The sequence below is a fragment of the Mirounga leonina genome, unplaced genomic scaffold (genome assembly GCF_011800145.1).
Source record: "Mirounga leonina isolate KUSES-001 unplaced genomic scaffold, KU_Mleo_1.0 Mir_94, whole genome shotgun sequence".
NCBI lineage: Eukaryota > Metazoa > Chordata > Mammalia > Carnivora > Phocidae > Mirounga > Mirounga leonina.
In genome coordinates, this window is record NW_023270855.1 from 39,480,875 (window position 1) to 39,502,262 (window position 21,388).

The window sequence follows — 21,388 nt, forward strand, 5'->3', positions numbered from 1 at the left end:
CAGCAGAAGAGAACTATGGGAGAACACACCTGCTCAACAAGGAGAAGGCCACCTTGTGACCATCAAAGTTGTGAACTCAGGCAAATGAAAGAAAGATATTTTGTCTGTAGACTATTTTTTTTTTTAAGTAACTTAGAAGCACCCTGGTAAAATACTATTACCACCCCACCCTATCCCCCCAAATAATAAACCAAGAGGAAAATCAGTGCCCTGACCTGAAAGAGTTTCCTATAAAGACACCACTGCACTCTGCCCAACAGACTGGGGAGGCTGGAGAAACTGGCCTCCTGCCCGCCCCGAACCCTGAGTGGTGGTCCCCGTGGGCCTGGAGCGGGGGGTTGGGGGGGTGGGAGGGGAGAGCTGGGGGGTAAGGGGGGACGACGACGACTGCATTTGGCCACTTGGGAGAGGATAATTCAACCTGCATGGCTCTCTGCTTCCAAAAGGAGGAGCTCTCTCCTACCCTCTTTACCCAGGACCTTGCTGAACCTGACCACGAGTCCTCAGGGCTGGAAGCCTGGCTGGGCAGCCAGCCCCGCTGCTCAGAGGTAGTGCTGAAAATCCCTGATTCAGGAGCTGGATGACAGGCATTCTGGCCACTTCTGAAAGCTCAGAGGATTTCCGGCCCCTGCCACACCCCAGCCTCACTCCTATGCCAGCTCTTCTCTCAACACTTGGCCTCCTGGGCCCCAGGGAGGTAGGTGGCTATGGCCTCTGGCTCCACACCCCCACTCAAACCCCAGAGGGCGGGAGATAACCTTTGCAGATCCATTCGCCAGGGGGGCTCCTGCAGGGCATGAGGTGTGTTGAGAGTGGAAGGGAGCAAATGGTCAGAAATAAAAGTGATGGAGGAAAAAATCCAAGGTAGAGTGGGAGGCAGGGCTGACCCACGGAAGCCTGGCAGTGTGTCCTGGGCGTGCTGTTAGGCTAGGTCACATGCCTGAGCTGGCAGGTTGGCCCAAGCAGCCCCTCAGGTGCACACTCCTGGACAGAAGAGTGGGCGGGTGGGTAGGCTTTTGTGCAAAACGGCTTGTAGCTCCCTTGTCCACCTGTGACATGTAGTCCACGTGGTCCTTGCAATCCCTGAATACAACCATGAGCTCTTCTGTCCATGCAGCAGCGGAAGAAGTCCCTAGTGCAATTTCCATTCTTCTGTGCCTCTCTGCCCTGGAGGGAGGGCCTGGGCTCTGACCCCTGGGCCCTGAAAAGCTGCAAAGCAATTCTGTCTGTGCAATATCTCCGTATAGCTCCACGTGGTCTGGAACTGCAGGAGGAAGAAAGCATCTACTGCACAAAGGAAAGAAAGGAAAACCCATAGAAATGGAAACGTAGAAAATGAACTAAAAAGAGAAGCCACAACCCTTCATGCTGCTGTGGCCTCTGTACATGGCAACACACGAGTTCACGGCAGTAGAACGTAGACTCGGGGTGGCTCTCTCCTGAGTGCCGGGCCTCTCCGGCTCCCTGGGGTGGGGGAGACTTGATTTTCACACCTGGAGTGGCTGGGCAAGCTGCTCACTGCGGGCGGCGTCCCGGCCGCCTCCCTGCCCCTCACTGCTCCCCTCGGCCGTGCTCCCAGGCCAGGCGGGCCTGCTCTTCCTTGGCGCTCCCAGGAGGCAGCGAGGCCTTGCGGTGCAGGCCCCGAGGCCTGTCGGCGTCTTCACGTAGCAGCACGCCCTCCTCGTGCTCCAGGGCTGGCAGGCGGCTGTGGTAGGGCTTGGGCGGCAGCGCAGGCGGGTCCATGGGGTCCTGAGGGATGACGCACCCCGGGGCTGAGTGGCTTCGGCATGGCTGGGCCTTGATGGAGTCCAGGACGGCGGACTCGGAGAGGCTGTAGTGGACAGGGAGGTAGGGCGGCTCGAGATCTTCATCGGCGTTCCAGGCCTGGCTCGGCATGGAGTCCATGGTGTCGGTTCGGGGTGGGGCCTCCGAGGAGTGCCCAAAGTTACTCTCGCTCAGGGAGGACACGCCGCTGCTCGCGCTGCCTGACAGCGTGGAGTTGCTGCCATCCAGACCTGACTGGGGGCTCGTGGGGGAGGCCGGGATAGGGTGGAGAGGAGACTGCAAAGCAAAGGGTGCGCACGTTAGAACCCCCACTGCAGACAGGCGGACGGGCTCGCTGTGTGAAGACAGGGCCGGGCGCCCATCTGTCTCTTCGGAGGCTGCCTCCCAGCAGCCCCCCACCCCCTAGCAAGCCAGTGAAGCCCCAGAATCAGCTGCATTTCTGTGGGCAAAAACATGGCCCTGCCCTGGCCGCTAGGCATTTGTATCCGTGGCTCTGGGGTGCTGGGTCAGCAGGCCAGTGGGGAGAGCAGAAAGAACCCCAGGGACCATGGGCCAGGTGAATGGACTCTGCTGCTAAAATCTGTGACTGAGTTCGTCTTTTCCAATGTGCAGAAAACGAGTGAGTTTTCACGAGGCTTTGCTGCCTCCTGCCTCTTGCTTTTGACTGGATTCTAGTTTAAAATGCTCTACCATCTACCATGGGAGTATCTCTTCACTTCTTGAATTGTAGCATGCTGATACCTCGTGGCATCAGCAGGGAGCCCCCAGCCCCTCACTGCCCCTTGCCCGTCCGTGCACTCTGGGTACTGTGTGTTGCTGTCCCCGGGACCCTCTGACCTCCCTGGCCCCATCACATTGGTTGCAGGATGCATCAGTCATCTGCATCTCGAGTGTGGCCCTGGCCACCCCTAGCTTCTGCTGGGCTGGGTGCTCTGGGACAGAGGAGCAGGGAGGGTGACCCCAGAGCAGATGAGAAGCCTCCTCTCACGCCCCGGTGGGGCTGTTGCTTCAGTACATTACCTTGCGCAGAGTCCGGGCAGGCAGGGCCGGGGGGGTGTCACCCAGAGGGTGGTGGAAGGCGTCGAAGTGTAGGGAGTAATGACCTGCAAAGGGAACAGAACCAGAGCCTCAGCTGGGGCCCCTCCAGGGCTGTGTGTCAGCACATCTTGCTGGGCCAACTGCGCAGCCGGGGGAAGAGTCTCCTGAGGACCCCTCAGCATTGAAGGCCACAGGAAAATCTCTCTTTTCACTGGAGTTTTCCAAAACAGGCTGCTGGAGTAAAAGACACCTGTACCCCGCAAAAGGTCAAGAAGATGGAGTATGTCAGAGCCCACGGGACGACGGGCCGCCGACAACTGGCTGCTCTCCGGCAAGCTGGTGGGTCGTGGGCTTGGCACAGTCGGTTCCATTGTCTTCGGCCCCCCTGGCTGGGAAAGCCTGCCTGAGCTCACCTGCTGTACTTGGAAACCTCACTGACCCCAAAGCCCAGCAGGGTGCTTCCTGTGGTGGAATGTTTTTTCTTTGGCCGAGTCAGCCCAGACAACGGCCCATCTTCTTAGTTTGGAGGGCTGCTGCCCTTGCCCCCGGAGTCGAGTCTGAAACCAGGGACTATCTGGGGGACCCGCTGGAGGTCTTCTTACCGTGCAGCAGGCTTCGGGGAGGCACTGGGGGGGCGGCTAGGATGCGCCCCATGTGGGCAGACGGGGAGGGCTGGGCCTCTTGGGCTCCGCTATCCAGGCTCCAGCTGCTGGGGGCTGTGGGAAGGGTGGGACCAGACGGCACGAAGGGAGGTTACTCCCGTCCTCAGGGAGAAGCCCATCCTACCGCCTCTGGCTTCTCCAGGTGTGTGCTTTGTGCCCAGCCTGTGTGGGAGGGGCATGCCAGCCCCCAAAGCTCTGGCCAAGTGAGACACTGTGGCCCACGGGGGCGGGACGGGAGCTGCTTAAGGGGATGGCAGCAGAGGGAACAGATGTCTGAAGAGTACTTAGGGGGAGGCAAGCTAAGAGGATAGCAAGGAGCGAATGTCTGCCTCTGGGACTTGCCAGGAAGAGGACAGAGAACAGAAGTGAGCAGAGGAGAGCGGAATGGGCTGAGACAGAATGCAGACAGAGGGCAGGCCACAGAGCTCCTCCCCAGAACCGAGTCGGGGCTCTCCCACTGCCCTGGCACAGTGGGAAAAGCAGGGAGCATGGTGGGTGGGAGGCAGAGACTGCCTCCTCTTAGAGCTAGTGAATGGCCAGGGGGCAGGCAGGGGCTGGCTCCCAAAGGGCCTGTGGTAGCAAGCAAGCTGAGCCCCTCCCATGGCCTCTCTGCCCACTGACTGGGTTTGGGAAGCACAAGGGGTTTTCAGGCAAGGACTGGTGTTCACTGTGCCTGCTGGAGGAAAGAATATACAGCCCAAGAGTTGTGGCTCAGGTCTGGCTGGACCAGTGGCTTCCCAAGAAGAGGGAGGACTGTGGAACCACGGGTGCTTTGAGGCCTGCAGAGAGGCCCTGTTCCTGGCACCCACATGCCATGGATGCAGGGTAGAGTGGGCCTTGGACACAGGGAAACAGAGTGTCCGCCTATGCTAAGGAAGGAGTTCAGTGCCAGAATACTTGCTCCCCACCCCCCACCCCCCGGCCCCCAGCCCCAGCCATGGCTGGGGTGAGTGACTTGGCAGGAAGGTGACGAGACGAAGAATGGCTGGACCTTGGGCCCTGAGGGTGCCACTCTGCAGGAGCAGAGCGGTAGAGGACATGTAAATCCTGTTGGCCGCCTCGTTCTGGAGACCAGATACCACCACCAGGAAATGTGCCTCTTGTCTGGCGGAACGGGGAAGCACACTCTCCCTATTGGGCTGTCAGCGGCCGGGCAGTAGCTCCCAGCCCGCGCCCTAGCCGCTGGCTGTGTTCTCAGGCAGCTATAACCAAACTGTGCCCCAGGAGCCTGGGCTGTGGGCCCTCCTTGCTCCAGGTACTGAGCTTTAGGGAAAGCTAGGGCCTGATGGGACCTAAGAGGCTCTGGAAGGGAAGGAGCTGGAATCTAGCCTTCAAGAAGGATGTGGTCAGGAGGGGCCGGGCCCACATGGTCCAGCGAAAGTGGCGATGTCCTTCCTCTTCCTCCCCCCGGTCTGGAACTGGAGTGGGCCTGCAACAGGACACAAGGCAGAACTCCACTATCTGAACAGCCTCAGTTCTCAGGACTGCTCAGTCCCACGGGATGGTTGATGGCTGGTGGCAGGAGGGAGGACGTGGCAGTGACCGGGTGGGCAGGCCCTCAGCTGTGGCCTAAAGGGAGGAAAGAACTCTGCATCTGACAAGCACCACCAGCTGGGTTCCACCAGAACGCCTCCTCAGGGAGCCCGAGGCACCCGAAGAAAGGACAGGCCCGTTCTCACACAGGTTCTCCTCAAGATGAGGCATGAGCTTCTGGCTCCTCAGCACTGGAAAAAGCCACCGAATCTCAGAAATTAAGAAGCTTGGAGGTGGGTCTGGGCAGCTTCCCCAAAGGGGTGCTGACAGCCCAAGCTCTTACATGCACATCTAGGCCCTGGAAGAATGGTGGGGCCGCAGAAGTTCACCCACAAGAGCCCAAAGGAACCTGCGCGCGGGGAGGCTCTGGGGGAAGAAAGCCGGTGAGACTGCAGGGCTTTACAGAGGGCGCCTGCCTGAGCCCCTCCATGTTCACCCTGCAGCCCGATGTCCGTGAGCTATGAGGCCCGTGGACCTTTGCTGCGTGGCACAAGGGCACTGGGGCTAGTGGAAAAGCTAAGACGGAGTAACTTAGTCTCGGAGAAGGGGGCGACCCCTGCTGTGGCCTGGCCATCTCTGTCTCTGTCTCTGTTAACAGGGGTCCAGCGCTGGCCCGAGGTCCCCGCTGCACAGCCAACAGCCCTGAAGGCAGGCTTGTCTGGGCTGGGAGTCATTGGCAAAGAGAGATGACCACAAGTGAGAGGTGGAGGCTTCATGGGACTCAGGATCCTGATGACAAGAGAATGGTGACAGGTATGTACAGCTCCTGTCCTGGTAGATCCAGGTAGAGACTCAGGGAGCGATTGCTCTGGCCTGTGTGCTCCCACTAGGCAAATGTCTCATTTGCTGCCCTCGAAGCCTTGGCATTGTGGCGTGGGCATGCATGCGGTGGGCTCAGCCTCTTTCCTACCCACACCTGGGGGTGGGCGTGTCCAGCTTCTTGCTGCAGGCTGGTCTGAGGCCCGATGCTCTTGTGTCCGGCTGGTGTAGTGTCTGGGTCTGGCAACCGGCACCCATTTGAGCTCTGAGCCCATCTGTGCTCTTGGCTAGTTGTCAGATGGCTCCACATTTCAGGTGAAGAAAAGGCACAGTGGATTTTGGCCACTGAGGCACTCTATAACAGGTGCAGGGGCCAGGGAGGCTGCATATTTCGGGGATGCGCCGCCTTGAGGCCAGCAAGGCATCTTCAGCCGGAATCTCCACGGCCTCTGTGGTTGAGCACCTGGTGCTGATGCCTACCAGCCACTGAGGCTGTGGACCCCATGTCTGGTCTCCCTAAAGAAGACACAGAGGCCTGTCCTCTGTGGTGAGCAAGGGAGGAACAATGACAGTGGGGACAGCAGACAGCAGTTGGTGAGGAAGTGCAATGACAACATGATGACAGTTTTGGAGGGACAGGTTCTGATGGGACAGCAGGTTGTATTCCCAGGGACTCTGTGTGCCCTGAACTCCAACAGAGGGAGGAGAGGGAGGGGACACTACAGGGAGAGGGGCTGGTATGGGGCCAGGTTCTGGGTGGCAGGTGGGTTAGCACAGTCCTCAGACAGGTATTGCTCTGTGTTAAAGTGAACTCAGACCTCCAACTGTGGGGCTTTGCGCCAGGGCCCTATGGGCCTGAGTCTGCTTCCTCCATCAGCTTTCTGTGGCAGAACACGGGTAAAAGTCCACTATCCAAACAGCCTCTGTTCTAACTGCCCAGTCTCATGCCTGGGCTGATGGGCTTGCAACATAGAAGATGGACTCACAGCAGCCGCCGGCCAGAGTGGCTGCAGGAGGACTGGACTCAGAGGCCCGGGGCTCCCTTGGAGAGGACTGTCTCTGGGAAATTCACTTTGCCATGCCTGTCTTCCCATTCTTCTAGGGGCTTGTTTGGCCATAGGCCTATTCTGGGCAACAAGGAGAGGTACCTGAGGGCTCAAGTTGAGAGTAACCGAAGGGGCCACAGGGCCTGCTGAATTCTGGGGCTAGTTGGGAGGAGCCCAAGGGAGTGACTGCCCACAGTCTGAACACCACAGCCTGAGTTTCCATAAAGGTGGGCTCAGGGCAGGTGGCAGCTGGGGCCTCTCTGAGGGTGAGCCCTGGGGAGGGAGATCTACAAACTAACAGGATCCAAACTTAGCATCAAGCCAGACGTCGGTTTAACAGTGAGCACAGGAGTTGGTCAGGACTTTGGACAGACAGACAGGCCTGGTTGTTGAAGTATGGCACAGCCTCGGCCAGCTGGTGCTCGGGGACAAGAGTCAGACGCTCAGGATGGGGACAGACATGGGGGGAGGCCACCTGGGAAGGGGAACAATACCTTTTTCAGCCACAGACAGATTGGGATCACTGCAGGGTTTGCAGGATCCGACCACTTGCTGGAACAGGGCCCGCTGGAAATTTGGCAGCTGAGGGAAGGAGAAAAATATCAAAGAGGGTGAAAACAACCAGTTATACCTCAGGGGGCAGTGCTGTGGGCCTAGGAGCCAGGACATTTTAAGAGAAGACAGGGAAATCAAAGCAGTGGCACCGCTCACGCTTGAGACGTGTTGGGAAGCTCAGGCTGGCCACAGGAAGACTGTCTTTGCTATCTGGCTCCAAGTGCTGCCATGTCCACATTGGAGGCAGCTCCCTACCATGCCTGGCTGGGCTCCAAGCTGTCTCGGGCATGGCCAAGAGAAAGGACACAGGCACTTGAGAATATCTAACTGCATCCCTCTGTCCTGCCACGGAGACCCACCGGCAGGAAGGATTGAGGGACCCCTTCACCCCTCAGCACTGGCAGGCCGGGTCTCCTGGAGGCCCCCACATAGGCCCAAGTCAACACTGAGGGTAAGGGCAGCCCTCAAGCCCAGAAAGTCTTGGACAGGACCCACTGTTGTGATGGGCGGCTGCCAAGCAGGCCTGCTCCCTCCACCTGGCGCGGCTGACCAGGCACCCAGAGGTACTGCTGAGAAACTCCTGGCACTCTGGACTAGGTAACAGTTGCTTGGAAATGACTCTCATGGACTCTGAATAGAAGGGCAGGCAGACCAGGCAGGGGAAGGAGGTAATCCCCACAGCTTCTGGTTCAAGGCCCCCAGGTAGGGTGTCTGGAGAGCTGTGCAGCAAACGGTGTGGAGCAGCCCCAGCAGCCAGCGAGGGGCTCCGGGTAGATGGATGGACGGATGAAAGAGGCAGAGTTTGCCCAAGTGAGGATGCCCTTCACACACACAGGGAGGAAGGCCATCCTCCAGACCCGTGTCCACCACTGCCTTCTCGGGACAGGAAAGAACCAGGTTCCTCTGCTAAACTTTTTTCAGGATGAGGAGTCCAGGAGGTGGGCAAGAAGGACGGACAGCTACACAAGCAATGATGGCTCCAACCTGCCACCCATCTCCCCGCAGCTGCACTCCGTCGGGCTCGCCGGTCCTCAGAGCCACCGTGGTCCCCGTGCAGGGGCCCAGCAGCCTTCTGAGGGTCTCACGGCAGAATGCAGGGGGCAGGGAGGACAGTACAGAAAGCCTAGCAGACGCAACGAGAGAAGGCTGGGCCTTCTTTTGCAGAGGGCACTCAGAGGGCACTCAGGAGTCTGGGTCTACTACCTGTCCGTTCTCCAGGATGGCTGCTGGGTACATGGCACTGCTTGGGCGGTCCCGGTGCGCAGGCAGCAGCAACATCATTTCCCGGGCGTGGCGGTACTTATCTGGCAGAGAGGGAGAGCCTGTAACCAAGTGAGAACAATCACGCACAGATGACGAGCCACAGATGGAGGGCCCAGCGGGCAGGCATCCTGGGGACCAGGGAAGCAGGGTCGGTGTCCCCTAGCAGCTGGGGAGAGGATGAGCTCAGCAAGCACAGGAGGAATGAAGCAGAGCCTGCTGGTGAGATGGGGGGCGGGCGCTGCACCTGACGTCCCGGCCGAGGCAGGCAAACTGCAGACGGGGGCAATGCAGGCCCACTGATAGAGCCCCCCGCACCACGCTCAGACGCAGGTCATGAGGAGAACTGAGGACTGGAGCCAGGCCCCAAAGGGCCCCCTGCACCCGGCACTCTCAGGGAGATGGGCGTGGCCTGGATGTGGGCTCTCTCAGGGGGCCCAGGCATGGGCACAGGCCAGCTTGCAATGGAGCCATCACACAGAGACAGAGACACTCAGGTAACACAGTGGCACAGCTCTTACTGACGCACTGTGTCCCCATACACTTACCGTCCCCGGACACCACTGACCCTGTGCTCAGCCAGCTCCCTAGTACCTTTGCCCGGAGGCTTCTCCTTCCCAGATTCCAGGCCCCCAGAGCCTGGCCTCTGCCTTCCTGCCCAACCTACTGCAGCCCCAGAGCCAGACTGGCAGGGGTTCCAGGGCCCTGCACACAGGGGCTCTCCAGGGAGTCTCACTCTGAGACTTGCCCTTCAGTGAACTTGGGGGTCATGAAGCTAGTCTGGGAGCTATGGGCCTTGAACCCAAGCTCTTGAGTTGGCTTGGTTCATGCTCTTCTCCTGTGAGGCTTCTGTAGTGATCTCTGGCCCGAGGAGCTGTTACAGAGGCCAGACAGTGCCAGAGGCGGTGTGGCCCAGTCCCCATCCATACAGCCCATAGCTGTAGGCCCAGGCACCTGTCACCCACGGTCCTTGAGGGGACCTGCCACAGAAAGAGAGAATAACTTGCTGGCTTTCCTTGGAAACGGATAATCTGGAAGGCCCTCCACATGTGCACTGCTCATCGCACCAGACGCCAGCATGCCCATGAGAAACTAGCCTCCTGGAAGTCTCCGGCTGCCTCAAGTGGTGGAAAGCCTTCTGTGGTGTGCTCTTAGTGACGCTGGAGAGCCCCTGGGCTCCATCTGAGAGGTGAACCTGCGGCTCTGGAGGCTCTGTTCCTGAAGCCCAGAGTCCCTAGGGCCTTCCTTAGAGTGTGTGGTGCACGCCCCGTCAGGCACAACTGAAAAGGTCTCTGCATCAGCCTGCCCCCGGAGTCCTTGAGGTATCCCTCTTGTGCTCACTTTAGACCCAGAAGATGAGGCTTAAATACTTTGCAAAAGTCGATATAATAAAAATCAGTAGTGGCTATGTCTATTCCATATAGACAAATGGAAAACAGCTCCTAATCCCACCGATTTTTATAGTTCCTTGCTGGGAGGGAACCTGGCAGCCACAGCTCTGAACAGAGCTCCCCTCCACTAGTGTGCACAGAACGAGACATGCACCTTTACGCCGATGCAGTGAAAGCCGACTCCACACCAGGCATGTGGCTGGCCACGGTCCCCGCCCTCGCGGAGCTCACAGACTGGCTCACCAGGCCACCCTCAGATCCGCACACTCAAGGTCCTGATACGGGTCGGGGGGCTAGGATGGAGGGACAGCAGCCTGCAGGCCCCAGGTGCTCTGCTGAGGATCTGAATCCATGGGATGGAGGCCCTCTGGTGCTATAACAAAGGGGTGCTCGGTGCTACTGTGGAGATTTTCAACTCTGCTATCCACTGCTCTCCCACTGCCCTCAGCCCTCAGCAGCCAATCTCATGGGAGCAGGGAGTGACAGCTAATTTTCGTGAAAATATTTAAACACCACAAGGGCTTCTGTGTCCCAGGACTTCTGCACTACTTGAGTTGTAGCCTGGGTAAATCCAAGGGAGACTAAGTCCCAGAACGACAAAGTTATTCAAGGAGGATCAATCAGAATGCCCGTTCTCTAGCCCCAATCAGTCTTTTCACCACTAGGGGGAGCTGCCTACCTACAAGAATTTAGAAAGAGTTTACAAGCGTTTAGAAAGGCCTTGCAAGGCCTTTCTTCTGGAAGGTCTCCAAATCAACAGGGACCACAGCAGAGAGTGTCAATGGGCTTGGCAAGGAAGGCCACTGGTGTCATGACTACTCCTGGGTGTCGGGGAAGTGCCTCCAATGCAAAGGACCCTCCAGAACACCTTCTCCATGAAAGCCTTCCCTTCACCCATAACACCAGAAAGAGAGTGGACTGCTCCCTTCCTTTTGTGCCCCCAGGGCATCGCCTACTGCATCTCCCACATTTATCTCAACATATCAGTCTTCCTCTGCAACGCTGGGTCCAGGTCTTCTCTCCATCTTCTCTCACAGGGCTTACTGCTGGTAGGCTCCAAACAGGGCCCACGGTTTTCTCCAGAGAGGCCTGCGCATAGCTTGCATGGAGGGCGTAGCCTGCAGGTGAATCCCTGCTCTTTCTTCATTGCCTCTGCCCTCATCACCATTTCCCGCTTTGGGCCCAGTTCCATTTAGCCCTTTTGTTTACTTTGGCACTTAATGTCTACTCCAGAAAGGGAAGGGGCTTCTGTCAGCCTTTCTCTCTACGATATCCTGGAGTTTGGCTCCTGTGATGGCAACCTTCAATGCCTTCCCTCCAAAAACACACATGCCACTCCTCACATCATGAGGTGGAGTCTCATTCCCCACCCCGGTATCTAGGTTGTCCTTAGGGACTTGACCAGACAACGGAATGTGGCAAAAGGGACATTCTGGGATTTCCAAGGCTGGGTAATAAGAAGCCCAAGCCACGGGGAAAGGCCCTATGTAGGGACTCAGGTCAATAGCCCCAGATGAACTCCCAGGTGGCAGTTACTACCAGCTGTGTGAGTGAGCCAACCTAGTTGAACCTTTAGATGACTCCAGCCCCAGGTGACATCCGACTGCAGGCTCATGCGAGACTGCAAGCCTGGCAGCAATACCCAGCAACTGGCCGGTGAGCTCAGACCACTCCCTTCTGTCACCATCCCACACAGCCATCCTGGGAAGCACTAGATCCTAGTTCCTACAGCCGATTGCCATTCCACCACAAACTCTTCTGTCTAAAAGGACAGAGAACCAGATTTCACTGTAAGAACTAGGATCAGACTGTGAAAAAGATGCTGGCTCTCAGAGAACAATATTTTAGCCAACTGGTAAAAAATCAGGCAATAACTGGCAAAGTACATAGCTTTTCACAGAGCAATCTCTCCTGATTAAGCCTTTCTCAACTGAACAAGTTCTTTTTGGGTGTTGTTACTTTTTAGAATGACATTTTTCCAGGGTTAAGTTTAACCTTCAAATTGAATTTTCACACTGTGCAGTCATGCTCGATTCCTCAAGACAAGACTCACTGTTGCCTTAACTTTGATTTTTATTCTTGCAAATATTTGAATGGAAAAGAACTGAGCTTTCTCATGGACTGTGTGTCCTCTTACTGAGGTGGAGGATGTGACATCCATTCACCTCTGTGGCATCCACTGCTCAGAGCGGGGTCTGAAGCCAGCCAGAGAGAGCTGGAGCTAGGAACCCTTGAGTCCTTAGTGCTGAAAGGGGAGCATTCTCTAAGTCACAGGGCCACTTTCAAAGACAGAGCCACAAACAGGAGGACTAGTGGGGCTCATGAGGCCCTTTCCTTGCCCTTCTGCAAGCAGCGCCCTGCCCTCCTTACCTCGGGCACTGGAAGGGGCAGAGGTAATCATCTGGGATGGTGCTGAGTGAGTGGAACTCAGGCTGGAGGAAGAAGGGCTTGCCTGGGACGAGGACAGAACAGAGACGTTGGTGACTGAGCCCTGGTACCTGGGGTTGGGATACACGAGCTGCAAAGGGAGAAAAATCAGCAGGATAGAGGTCTGAATGGCCAGGATTGTAGGACTGGCCCAGAGTTGGCTTTTTCATGCCATGAGGTGCCCAGACCCGGTGTCTGATGTGGTACCCTGGGTCCTGATGGAGGCCAGGCTGGTGGCTGGTACTAAGGGTTACCCACACCACCCATGGAGCAGGGTTGTTGGGTCGACTCTAGTGATGTTGCCCATAGAGGATGCAGGACTTAGCCATCAGAAATGCCAGGAAGGAGGGCATTTGGAGGAGGATCTCTCCAGTGGGATCTTGAAGAACAACCAGGCCTGAAGCTAGATTTCCTTCTTGGGAAATAAAGCCTGGGAACCGTGACATGGGATGGTGTGGAGGGAAGGCAGTTTTACTGGCTCTGGGTGTTCTGAATTCAGAAACTAGAGAACTAGGCAGGGATGCCAGCCCTCAGAACAGATCAGCCAGCAGAGAGGCGAGTCCTCCAGGTACGGTGCCCTGGCCCATTCTCCTTGGACAGCTTTGGTACCTGCATATGGTGGTAGAGGTCCTCGGGAGCCTCGCCCATGGAGCTGTCCCCCATCATCACCACATTTCCCGCTTCACTAGATGCGTGTGAGGAGAGAGAGGATGATGAATGGCGGCCTGTGCCCATCAAGTTCATGGGGCTGTGAACAAGAGTGGGAAATAGGGAGGAGTCAGGCCGGGAGCTGAGAAACTTCGCTAGGTGGTGGAGGACAGTGTAAAGGGGTGTGTGAAGCCTCAGCCAACACTGGCTTGGAGGGTTTCATAGCTAATTCTTATACCCATCTGAGTCTTGGAGCATTTGTGAACCCCGACCTGCTGCTCAGGGTTCCCCTGGTCTGCGAGGGCCAAGGGTAGACTGGCGAAGTCTCTACCTGTAGTTAAATGGTTTATGGCCACTCAGTCTCATGACATCAGCAGTTTCTCAGTTAGGACAACTGAAAATCATATGCTGAATCAGGTTGAAGACTCCAGGGTCCTCTTGCTATGCGGTGCTAGTCTGAGCCAGCAACCACCCCCTGCTGGGATCTGCTCCTAGGTCAGGGGTGTCTCCTGGTATGGGCAAGCTACCAAAATAGCTGGCTGGTAACCATCTGTTGGCTTCCTTCTACATCCTTCCAATACTCTCCTCTATCAATAGTAGACAGCTCTTCATTCATTCATTCCTTCTCCTTTATGGAGGCCCGGTCTGTGGCTTATGTTGGAAAACAAACCCAAGGGAGAGGCTCCTCTCCTTGCCTCCTCCTCTGACCTGGCCTTCCTGCCCTGGAGGCTTGGAGTAACTTCCATTGAGTCCAGACAGACCAGGACTCCTGAGTTCAGAGGAGCTACGCCTTGATGTGCTTCCACCTCAACATGTGGTTCTCTCTCTTAAAACCGACTGGGGATCCTCATTCCCCTTGGGATTGGGTCCAAAGGCCTGAAGGAAGGCGGCCCATTCCGAGCTGGAACTGGCCCCCTTCCATGCCCCGGAACCCTGTACTCCAGCCACAAGGCTCTGCTGGTGGGGTTGACTGGGGCGGCTTGTCCACCTCCTGGGGCACCTGCACATGGCAGTCCCTTTGCCCAGATCCTGTTCCATCACCCTTCTAACCCCAGCTCGTTTCTGCCTCACAGACTTCTACTTATCCTTCAAGACTTACCCCAAATGCCCCCTCCTCTGTGTTCTCACGGTACCATGCACACTCCTCTGTCAGCCCAGATAACTGGCTCTGAGCGTGGGTCCTGTGGCAGGAGCTGTGTGTTTGCTGTGTGCATGGGTTAGAGGGCATGTGAGCGAGTCCACACACCTACTACTTCAGACTTCCTGGCTCTGATCTTTGACATCCAGACTTACCTCTGTGGAGGGGACCCTCCCCAGCCCTAAGGCCGTACCTGTGCCGGTGGGTCATCTTGATGCTCTCAGGGCTCATGGGACTATGGGACGCTAGGACATTTCCCCGTGGGGTGCTGGTGCCTGAACATGCAGGACTTAGCTTGTCCAAACCCGGAAACTCCTGTTGAGAAATGAATGCCCCTTCATCAGAGTAAAGAATGACTAAGTAATTAAGGGGTGAGAGGGAAGAGCAGGCTGGTGGTAAAAATGTCAGAGAGAAAGAATCCGATACTGTTGGCTGAGCCTGAACTGCTGACATTTTGGGCAATGGCCCCTTCATGACTAAACACCCTTCTAACCACACTGGAGTCTAGACCAGAGACCCAGAGGCCCGAGGTTGACCCCACTAAGAGGACATATCTGGAAGAGGCTGACGTTGCTCTGAGTTCACAGGAGTGTGTTGCCAGGCATTCTCAGTACAGAATCAGTGGAATAAGAGCCGGAGAGGAAGAGCTGATCATCAGCTGTCAGTCAGTGGGCACCTCTTATATAAGCTGGGTTTCTTGGATTGCTAAATGGCCCAGCTCTTAGTGACCTGGGTTAAGCTGCCTGTGACACAGTTTGTGGGGGAGATAGGACCTAAAATCCTGATGTTAGTTGCTGAAAAACAGTATAGTTCTATTTTAGCATGATTACATTCTTATTAAGTAGATAGATATCTTTGCAGAAATTTTTGAACCCAAACCCTCCTGGGTGACAGCACATTGGTCTGTGTCCCTGTCTGTGACTCTGGAGAAACAAAGCATAAGATTTCTTCAATCCTTCACCATCTGTGGGCCCTAAGTCCTACTGGGGATGCTTCTGAGCTTGGCCTGAAGAAGCAGCAGGTTTTCCACCCCCTTCTTCCAAAACATGCTGAAATGAAAAAGAAGGGTGAACTGGAGAGGACACCTCTTCATTGCCCTAGAGACTTAGATGTATGCGGGTGAGTATTGTCTGCTTTTTGCTGCAGTGGCCCAACAGCCTTGGAAGGCGGAGGACATCCCTTGCCCCAGTGGCCAGACTCTAGCCTGCTTAGGTTGCCTGCAGTGATGGGGAAGTTTGCACACAGCAGAGACCAGCCAAGAATGAGAGGTAATGGAGTACCCACCAGACTTTCCCTTTCTCTGCATGTTTCACCCTGAAATACCATGGGAGAATCATTACCGAAAGGGGAAATTTCAGGCTCTGTGGGCTTTCCTCTGGAAAATGTGCCTACTTGTCAAACTACGGACAAGCTTCTTTTTCTCTTTTTACATTTCATGCTATCTATACCCATGCAGGAATGGCTGAGACCTGCACTGGGAGCCTGAGATGACCAGAAGCTCCAGCATCAAGAACAAGGCAAGTCAACCCCAACAGGTAAGGGTCACTGAATCTGAGTGGTCCAGCCTCTCTCAGGCCAGTGATCATCCCTGAAGAGGAACCTCTTGTTCTTGATGGCCTTGCCCCACACGTTTGAACAGCCCTGCTTCCCTTGCCACAGGTAACTGGGGTCACGCCCCTTGAGATCTGGCAGCCAACCTGTTTAGCATGTAAGTTTCTCTAGAAAACACTTGGAATAAGCCTCATGGTTGAAAATGGGGTGAGAGTATATAAACAGGGGGCTCAAGACCACTGAACCCTAGTCCTGGAATACAGGCTCTCCTTTTGCTTGTGTGCATCAGTCCTTGGGCCAAACCCTGCGGTGGAGGCCAAAGAGCCAGGTCAGAGTCAGGGAGAACTTCTGGAGCTTGGGGCAGGCTCAGAACCTGGCTGACCCCTCTAAGAGCAGCCAGTACAGAAATACTGCTCACCCTAGGCTTTGTCAGATGGGAGTCTGGGTCACCAGATGTGTTGGAGGAAGAGGGAGGGAAGGATGGAAAGGAGATAGAGGGGAAGGTAAAGAGAAGGAAGAGGGATGGGGGAGAAGAGGGCAGGAGGATGGTGAGAGAAAGAAGAGAAAGAGGGAGATGGGGAGAGAGGGCTGACTCAGGTTATGCCTTACCTCTGTAGGTTCTCAGGATGGAGAACATCTCCAAAGAGATGTCTACATGTGGGCCATATACTTTAGCTCTTTTCCTCCTCATATGAAAACCTCTCTTTACCAGCGCAGTACCTTGAGAAATGTTCTTTGCCCTTGAATCTGACTCCTCCTCAGGGAGGGGAGTGAATGAGGGGATCCTGGGCATCCTTCCTCCAATAGAGCACTCACCTCTGCCTGCTGCCCCTCTGTGGTGGGAGCAGCTTTTCCCTCGCGCTTCCCACCCCTCCCCCCTTCCTTTGGCTTGCTGCACTCTGCAGGAAATGCCAGCCGGTTCTACTGCAGCAGGGGCCCCGGGATCGGCTTACATGGTAGAGGCTGGCCCGCATCATCTGGAACTGATCAATCAGCTTCTTATGCAGAGGCCGCATCTCCGGGTGCACAAACTTCTCATGAACTGCCAGCCCGACTCCAAGGACATGGACCTATTAGGGTGACAGACAGGGCCACTCTGCAAGCCAGGCGGTAGCCCTTGAGAACTGTAGTTGTCCTGCAGTGCATAGCTTTTCCCTCCTGGTCACTGGCCTCTAAGCCCTGCAAGACATACCTGCTCCTGCATGAGCTCCTTGAGCTGGGTGATTTTCTCTGCGTCTCCCGGGTGCTTGGTGATATAATCTTTATCGAAGAAGGCCTGTGAAAGGAAAGGCTACGTCAGGAAGACTCCTCCCAGGACTACTGCTTAGAGGGGGCCCAGGAAGCCTGAGTCTCAGGTGCCACTTGAAAGGCAGGTTCTGCCTCCTCACAGGTACACACACCATCTCTAGCCTGGCCTGCTCGAACCTCCTGCAATCACAGGTGTGGTTTTTGTGCCGAAGAAGGACTGAAGGTAGCCAAATAATCTAAGCCTGGATGCTGGTCCCAGTCCCTCAGGGAGCCTGGATGGCCTGGGTAGGGCAGGCAGGGCTGGTGGCCAGGGTGTGGGGCCAGTCTCTTAGCCACCCACAACTTGCTTCTCATGAAGGGCTGGGCTCTAGGGCTTCTTCTGGAGGCCACTTACCACCTTCCATAATCAGATGGATTACCCATCTGTAGGAGTTCAGAGAACAAAAAAGAAGAGAAGGTCCCATGGGAGAGCCATGCCACAGAAACGAGGAGTGGGAGGGAGCTTAAAGCCTCACCCCAGGACCACACCTAGTCAGTGGAGGCACAGCTAGGAGAGGGCGAGTTGGGAAGGCTGCCGTAGGAGAATGGAGTCTCAAGAAGAGCCTGAGAAGTGCCTTCCCAGCAAGGCTGCCTGTTGTGGGTCTGGCCCAGGGTCCTGCTCACCTCTTGGTAGCGTGCAATGCCCCCATTGACAGCTGCATCGATGACGCCGTTCAGGCACATGCTGAGCAGGTTGATGTTACCGTGCACCTGTTTGTGTTGATACTGGCTGATCAGGGCCCGTAGCTCCTGGTTCTTATTCTCAACCACTTGGATGGCATTCTCCAGAGGGCTCACCTCCACCTGAGGGCACACAGCACACGGTGTTGTCCCAGGCACAATGACAACCCCTCCCTCAGCACGGTCCCGAGAGTGGGGATCCAAGACCAGTGATGCTGATTCCCACCCTTGTTCCTGTGGACTTAAGACTCCCTGACCTCTTTTGAATTTTCTCTTCTGATTTGTAGGCACTCAGAAGCACAGTAAATAGTGAAGAGCACCCGTTCTGAAGTCAGAGAGCCCTGGCTTCCCGAGCCTCAGGGAATAGCTTCCACATTTGTAAACTGGGAGATTAAAAGTATCTGCTGCCCAGGGGTGTTGTGAGGGTTAAAAGAAAGAAGGTGTACAAAGCCCCCGGCACAGGATTGGCCTGTGGCAGCCTAGGCTAGGCAGGTGGCTGACGCTCGCTTTCTGTCTTCAGTTCTTAGAGAAAGGTCCCCAAAGCCAGGGCTGAAGATCAGCCCCATCCGAAACGTGTCTCACCAGTTCCCTCCTCTCCACTTCGAACCACCGAGAGATGCCGGGCAAGCTGTGGGTGAGGGTCAATGTGGTGCGCTCGATCCATAGGCTCTGGAAGGAGGTACAGGCCAGTGAGCAATTTTTGCCACACCTGCCTGCCTGAAGGATGAGACAGTGACGAGATCCTGAGAAAGTGGGGCTTGCCCCTGGCCTTATTACAAGTACCGCCCCGGCTTTCCTAGAGTTGTTCACCTTGAATTCATTCTCCTTGTCCTTGGGGCCTTTGTGAAAAGGCCTGTCGTACCGGAACTTCCTCACATTGTTGACACGGTAGAAGCTCTTGACGCGATCCGGGACCCTATCCATCTGCAGGACATCCACATAATCTGGGATGGGCGTCACCGCATAGATCTGCAAGTCTGGGCAGGAAGTGAAGGGAAAACCCAGACTTGCCAGAGAGATGGATCTGAGTACTGACTCCCATCATCCGCTAAAGGAGAAATGAGCACCCCAGCCCCTATTCCCAAATGGCAGCACCAGCTGCATCTTGAGGGCCAGACGAGAGACCTAAGCACAGTTAGACCAAATTTCCCTCTCTGCACCCTCTCCCTGCTCTAGCACAGCATCTCCTGAGCACTCAGCCAAGGTGAGATGCCAACAGCCAAGAAAGACGGGAGAGAGGTCAGGAGAATGCAGGTGCCCACCCTGCAAGAGCAAGAAAGTTGTAAGAGCCGGGGCCTTCCCACTGTAGGTAAACTGTATTTCCTGCAGAACAATCTTTTAATAAAAATACTTTTGGGGGTCTTTGTGGAGAGATAACATGGGAGTCCACCTGCCCTCCCCTCTCTGGAACACGCCTGTACAGTCATGGTGACTGTCATGAGGTCTCCAAGGAAGCTGCGTGAGGGGGATGAGGGGCAGGCCAGTGTTTGCAACCGGACTCCCAAGTGCCACTAAAACCACAGGCTCTCCCCATCCTTCCCCACCCCAGGGCTATACCTCAGTCTTCCTGACAAATAGGAGCAGAGCAGGGCACAGAGTGGTGGTTATCCCTGGGGCAAGAGTCCTGGTGGAACCCCAAATCAGCCTGTTGAGTGACTGCTCCCGGATGCCTAGGCAGGTCCTTCACAGGGCAAGGTGGGGACTAAGGTAATGGTAGCAGCCAGCCTAGGGATAAAGGTCCCCCCCTAAAGCCCTGCTTCAGGCACTCCACGGCTAAGGGCATGCCATGGCTGCCTCTGCTAAGTGTGGGTTCAGTGATGAGGACACACTCTGTTCAGGACTTATGGGTAACCTAGCCCGTAAGGCCAACAACACAGCAGGGGGCAGCTGACTGGGTGGACCTCACCACCTAGGACCCCAACCCGCCTTCCCCCACCAAGCATCAAAAGATACACTGGGCGTCACACTGCAGGATGGCATCGTCGGGGTGGTTGGGATGCTGCATGGCAACGGCCTGTGGGAACTCGCTGAGCATCCTCTGCTGGAAGGCCTCCAGCCTCTCGTAGTCATGGCCCCGGCACACGTATTCTTTGTTCTGCCACAAACAAGAGAGCCTGCTCTCTGCCTTGCCTCAAGCCCCCATCTCCACAGGGGTGTCAATAGCTACGTATGTCATAAGCCTGTCCTAGGGGCCCCTGTGACAGTCATGGGGCACACAGCACTCAGTCCCTGCCCTAGGGGAAGTCATGATCCAGAAGGGAGAGGGACAGGAAACGGGAGGCTTGCACTGTGATGTAGCAGCCTAGAGGCAGGACACAGGCTGTGGGGAGCTTGGAGGAGGGAGGGCACCTTACCCAGGAAGGGGTGCGAGGTGCACGGTGGGATTTTAGAAGATGCCATGCCTGAAGAGAGTCCTGAAAGGCCCACATGGGTCAGCAACGAGGGAGGAGCGGCGAAGGGCACTCTGTGTGGGTACGGTCACAACCAGGGCAACAACAGCCTGGACAGGAAAAGGGGCAGTGGGAGGAAGGTATGTGTGGAGAGCTAGGGGGAGGGGGAGGAAGATGTCTGCAGGGGTGTGCCAAGGAGTGATGGCTGGGTGTGCCACCACAGAAGTCCCAACAAGGGGGTGACCGGGTGCGTGCTTTTGAAGGACACTTTTTTTTTTATTCTTATGTTAATCCCCATACATTACATCATTAGTTTTAGATGAAGTGTTCCATGATTCATTGTTTGTGCATAACACCCAGTGCTCCATGCAGAATGTGCCCTCCTCAATACCCACCACCAGGCTAACCCATCCTCCCACCTCCCTCCCCTCTAGAACCCTGTTTGTTTTTCAGAGTCCATCGTCTCTCATGGTTCGTCTACCCCTCCGATTTCCCCCGCTTCATTCTTCCCCTCCCGCTACCTTCTTCTTCTTCTTCTTTTTTTTTCTTAACATATATTGCATTATTTGTTTCAGAGGTACAGATCTGAGATTCAACAGTCTTGCACAATTCACAGCGCTTACCAGAGCACACACCCTCCCCAGTGTCCATCACCCAGTCACCCCATCCCTCCCACCCCACCCCCTACTCCAGCAACCTTGTTTGTTTCCTGCAATTAAGAATTCCTCATATCAGTGAGATCATATGATACATGTCTTTCTCTGTTTGACTTATTTCACTCAACATAATACCCTCCAGTTCCACCCACGTCGTTGCAAATGGCAAGATCTCATTCCTTTTGATGGCTGCATAATATTGAAGGACACTTTTATTAGCTGGGAGAAACAGTGTACATATTGCCCAGCGTCCAGGAGGTATTCAGTAATTATTTACCGTGCTGGCAGTACAGTCCTTTGCAGTTGCATCAGCAGAACAAACTGACATCATCCTAACTACACATTTCTTAAAACCTTGTGTTACATCATATTTGGTTTGAGTTAGGTCTCAGATTTTCTGCTAGCAGGCTGAGGTCGGCACCCTCAACCCTGCTGCTCACTGACCTCACAGCTGGTCCCGAGGGAATGGAACACATGTCCAGACCTCTGGTGGCATGTGTCTGCCTGCCCAGCTGCCTTACTAGAGCCACTTTGACAAAGTGGCATCAGGCACTGGCAGCCACTCCCTCCTCCTGCCACCT

At 55.7% G+C, this 21,388-nt stretch overlaps 1 protein-coding gene across 1 annotated transcript in view; it reads right to left on the bottom strand.

Annotated features, from left to right (window-relative positions):
- Positions 1–1,474: 1,474 nt before the first annotated feature.
- Positions 1,475–21,388, bottom strand: part of DOCK3 (dedicator of cytokinesis 3) — a 477,354-nt gene continuing 457,440 nt past the window's right edge. The window contains exons 40-51 of the mRNA XM_034997521.1: positions 19,715–19,856; positions 18,344–18,738; positions 17,705–17,884; positions 16,986–17,069; positions 16,747–16,863; positions 14,436–14,557; positions 13,066–13,204; positions 12,400–12,547; positions 8,582–8,700; positions 7,318–7,405; positions 2,806–2,888; positions 1,475–2,061 (exon numbers count right to left, since the gene is read on the bottom strand). Coding sequence (XP_034853412.1) covers positions 1,552–2,061; positions 2,806–2,888; positions 7,318–7,405; positions 8,582–8,700; positions 12,400–12,547; positions 13,066–13,204; positions 14,436–14,557; positions 16,747–16,863; positions 16,986–17,069; positions 17,705–17,884; positions 18,344–18,738; positions 19,715–19,856 — 2,127 coding nt within the window. The 3' untranslated portion in view covers positions 1,475–1,551. The remainder of the gene's footprint in view (positions 2,062–2,805; positions 2,889–7,317; positions 7,406–8,581; positions 8,701–12,399; positions 12,548–13,065; positions 13,205–14,435; positions 14,558–16,746; positions 16,864–16,985; positions 17,070–17,704; positions 17,885–18,343; positions 18,739–19,714; positions 19,857–21,388) is intronic.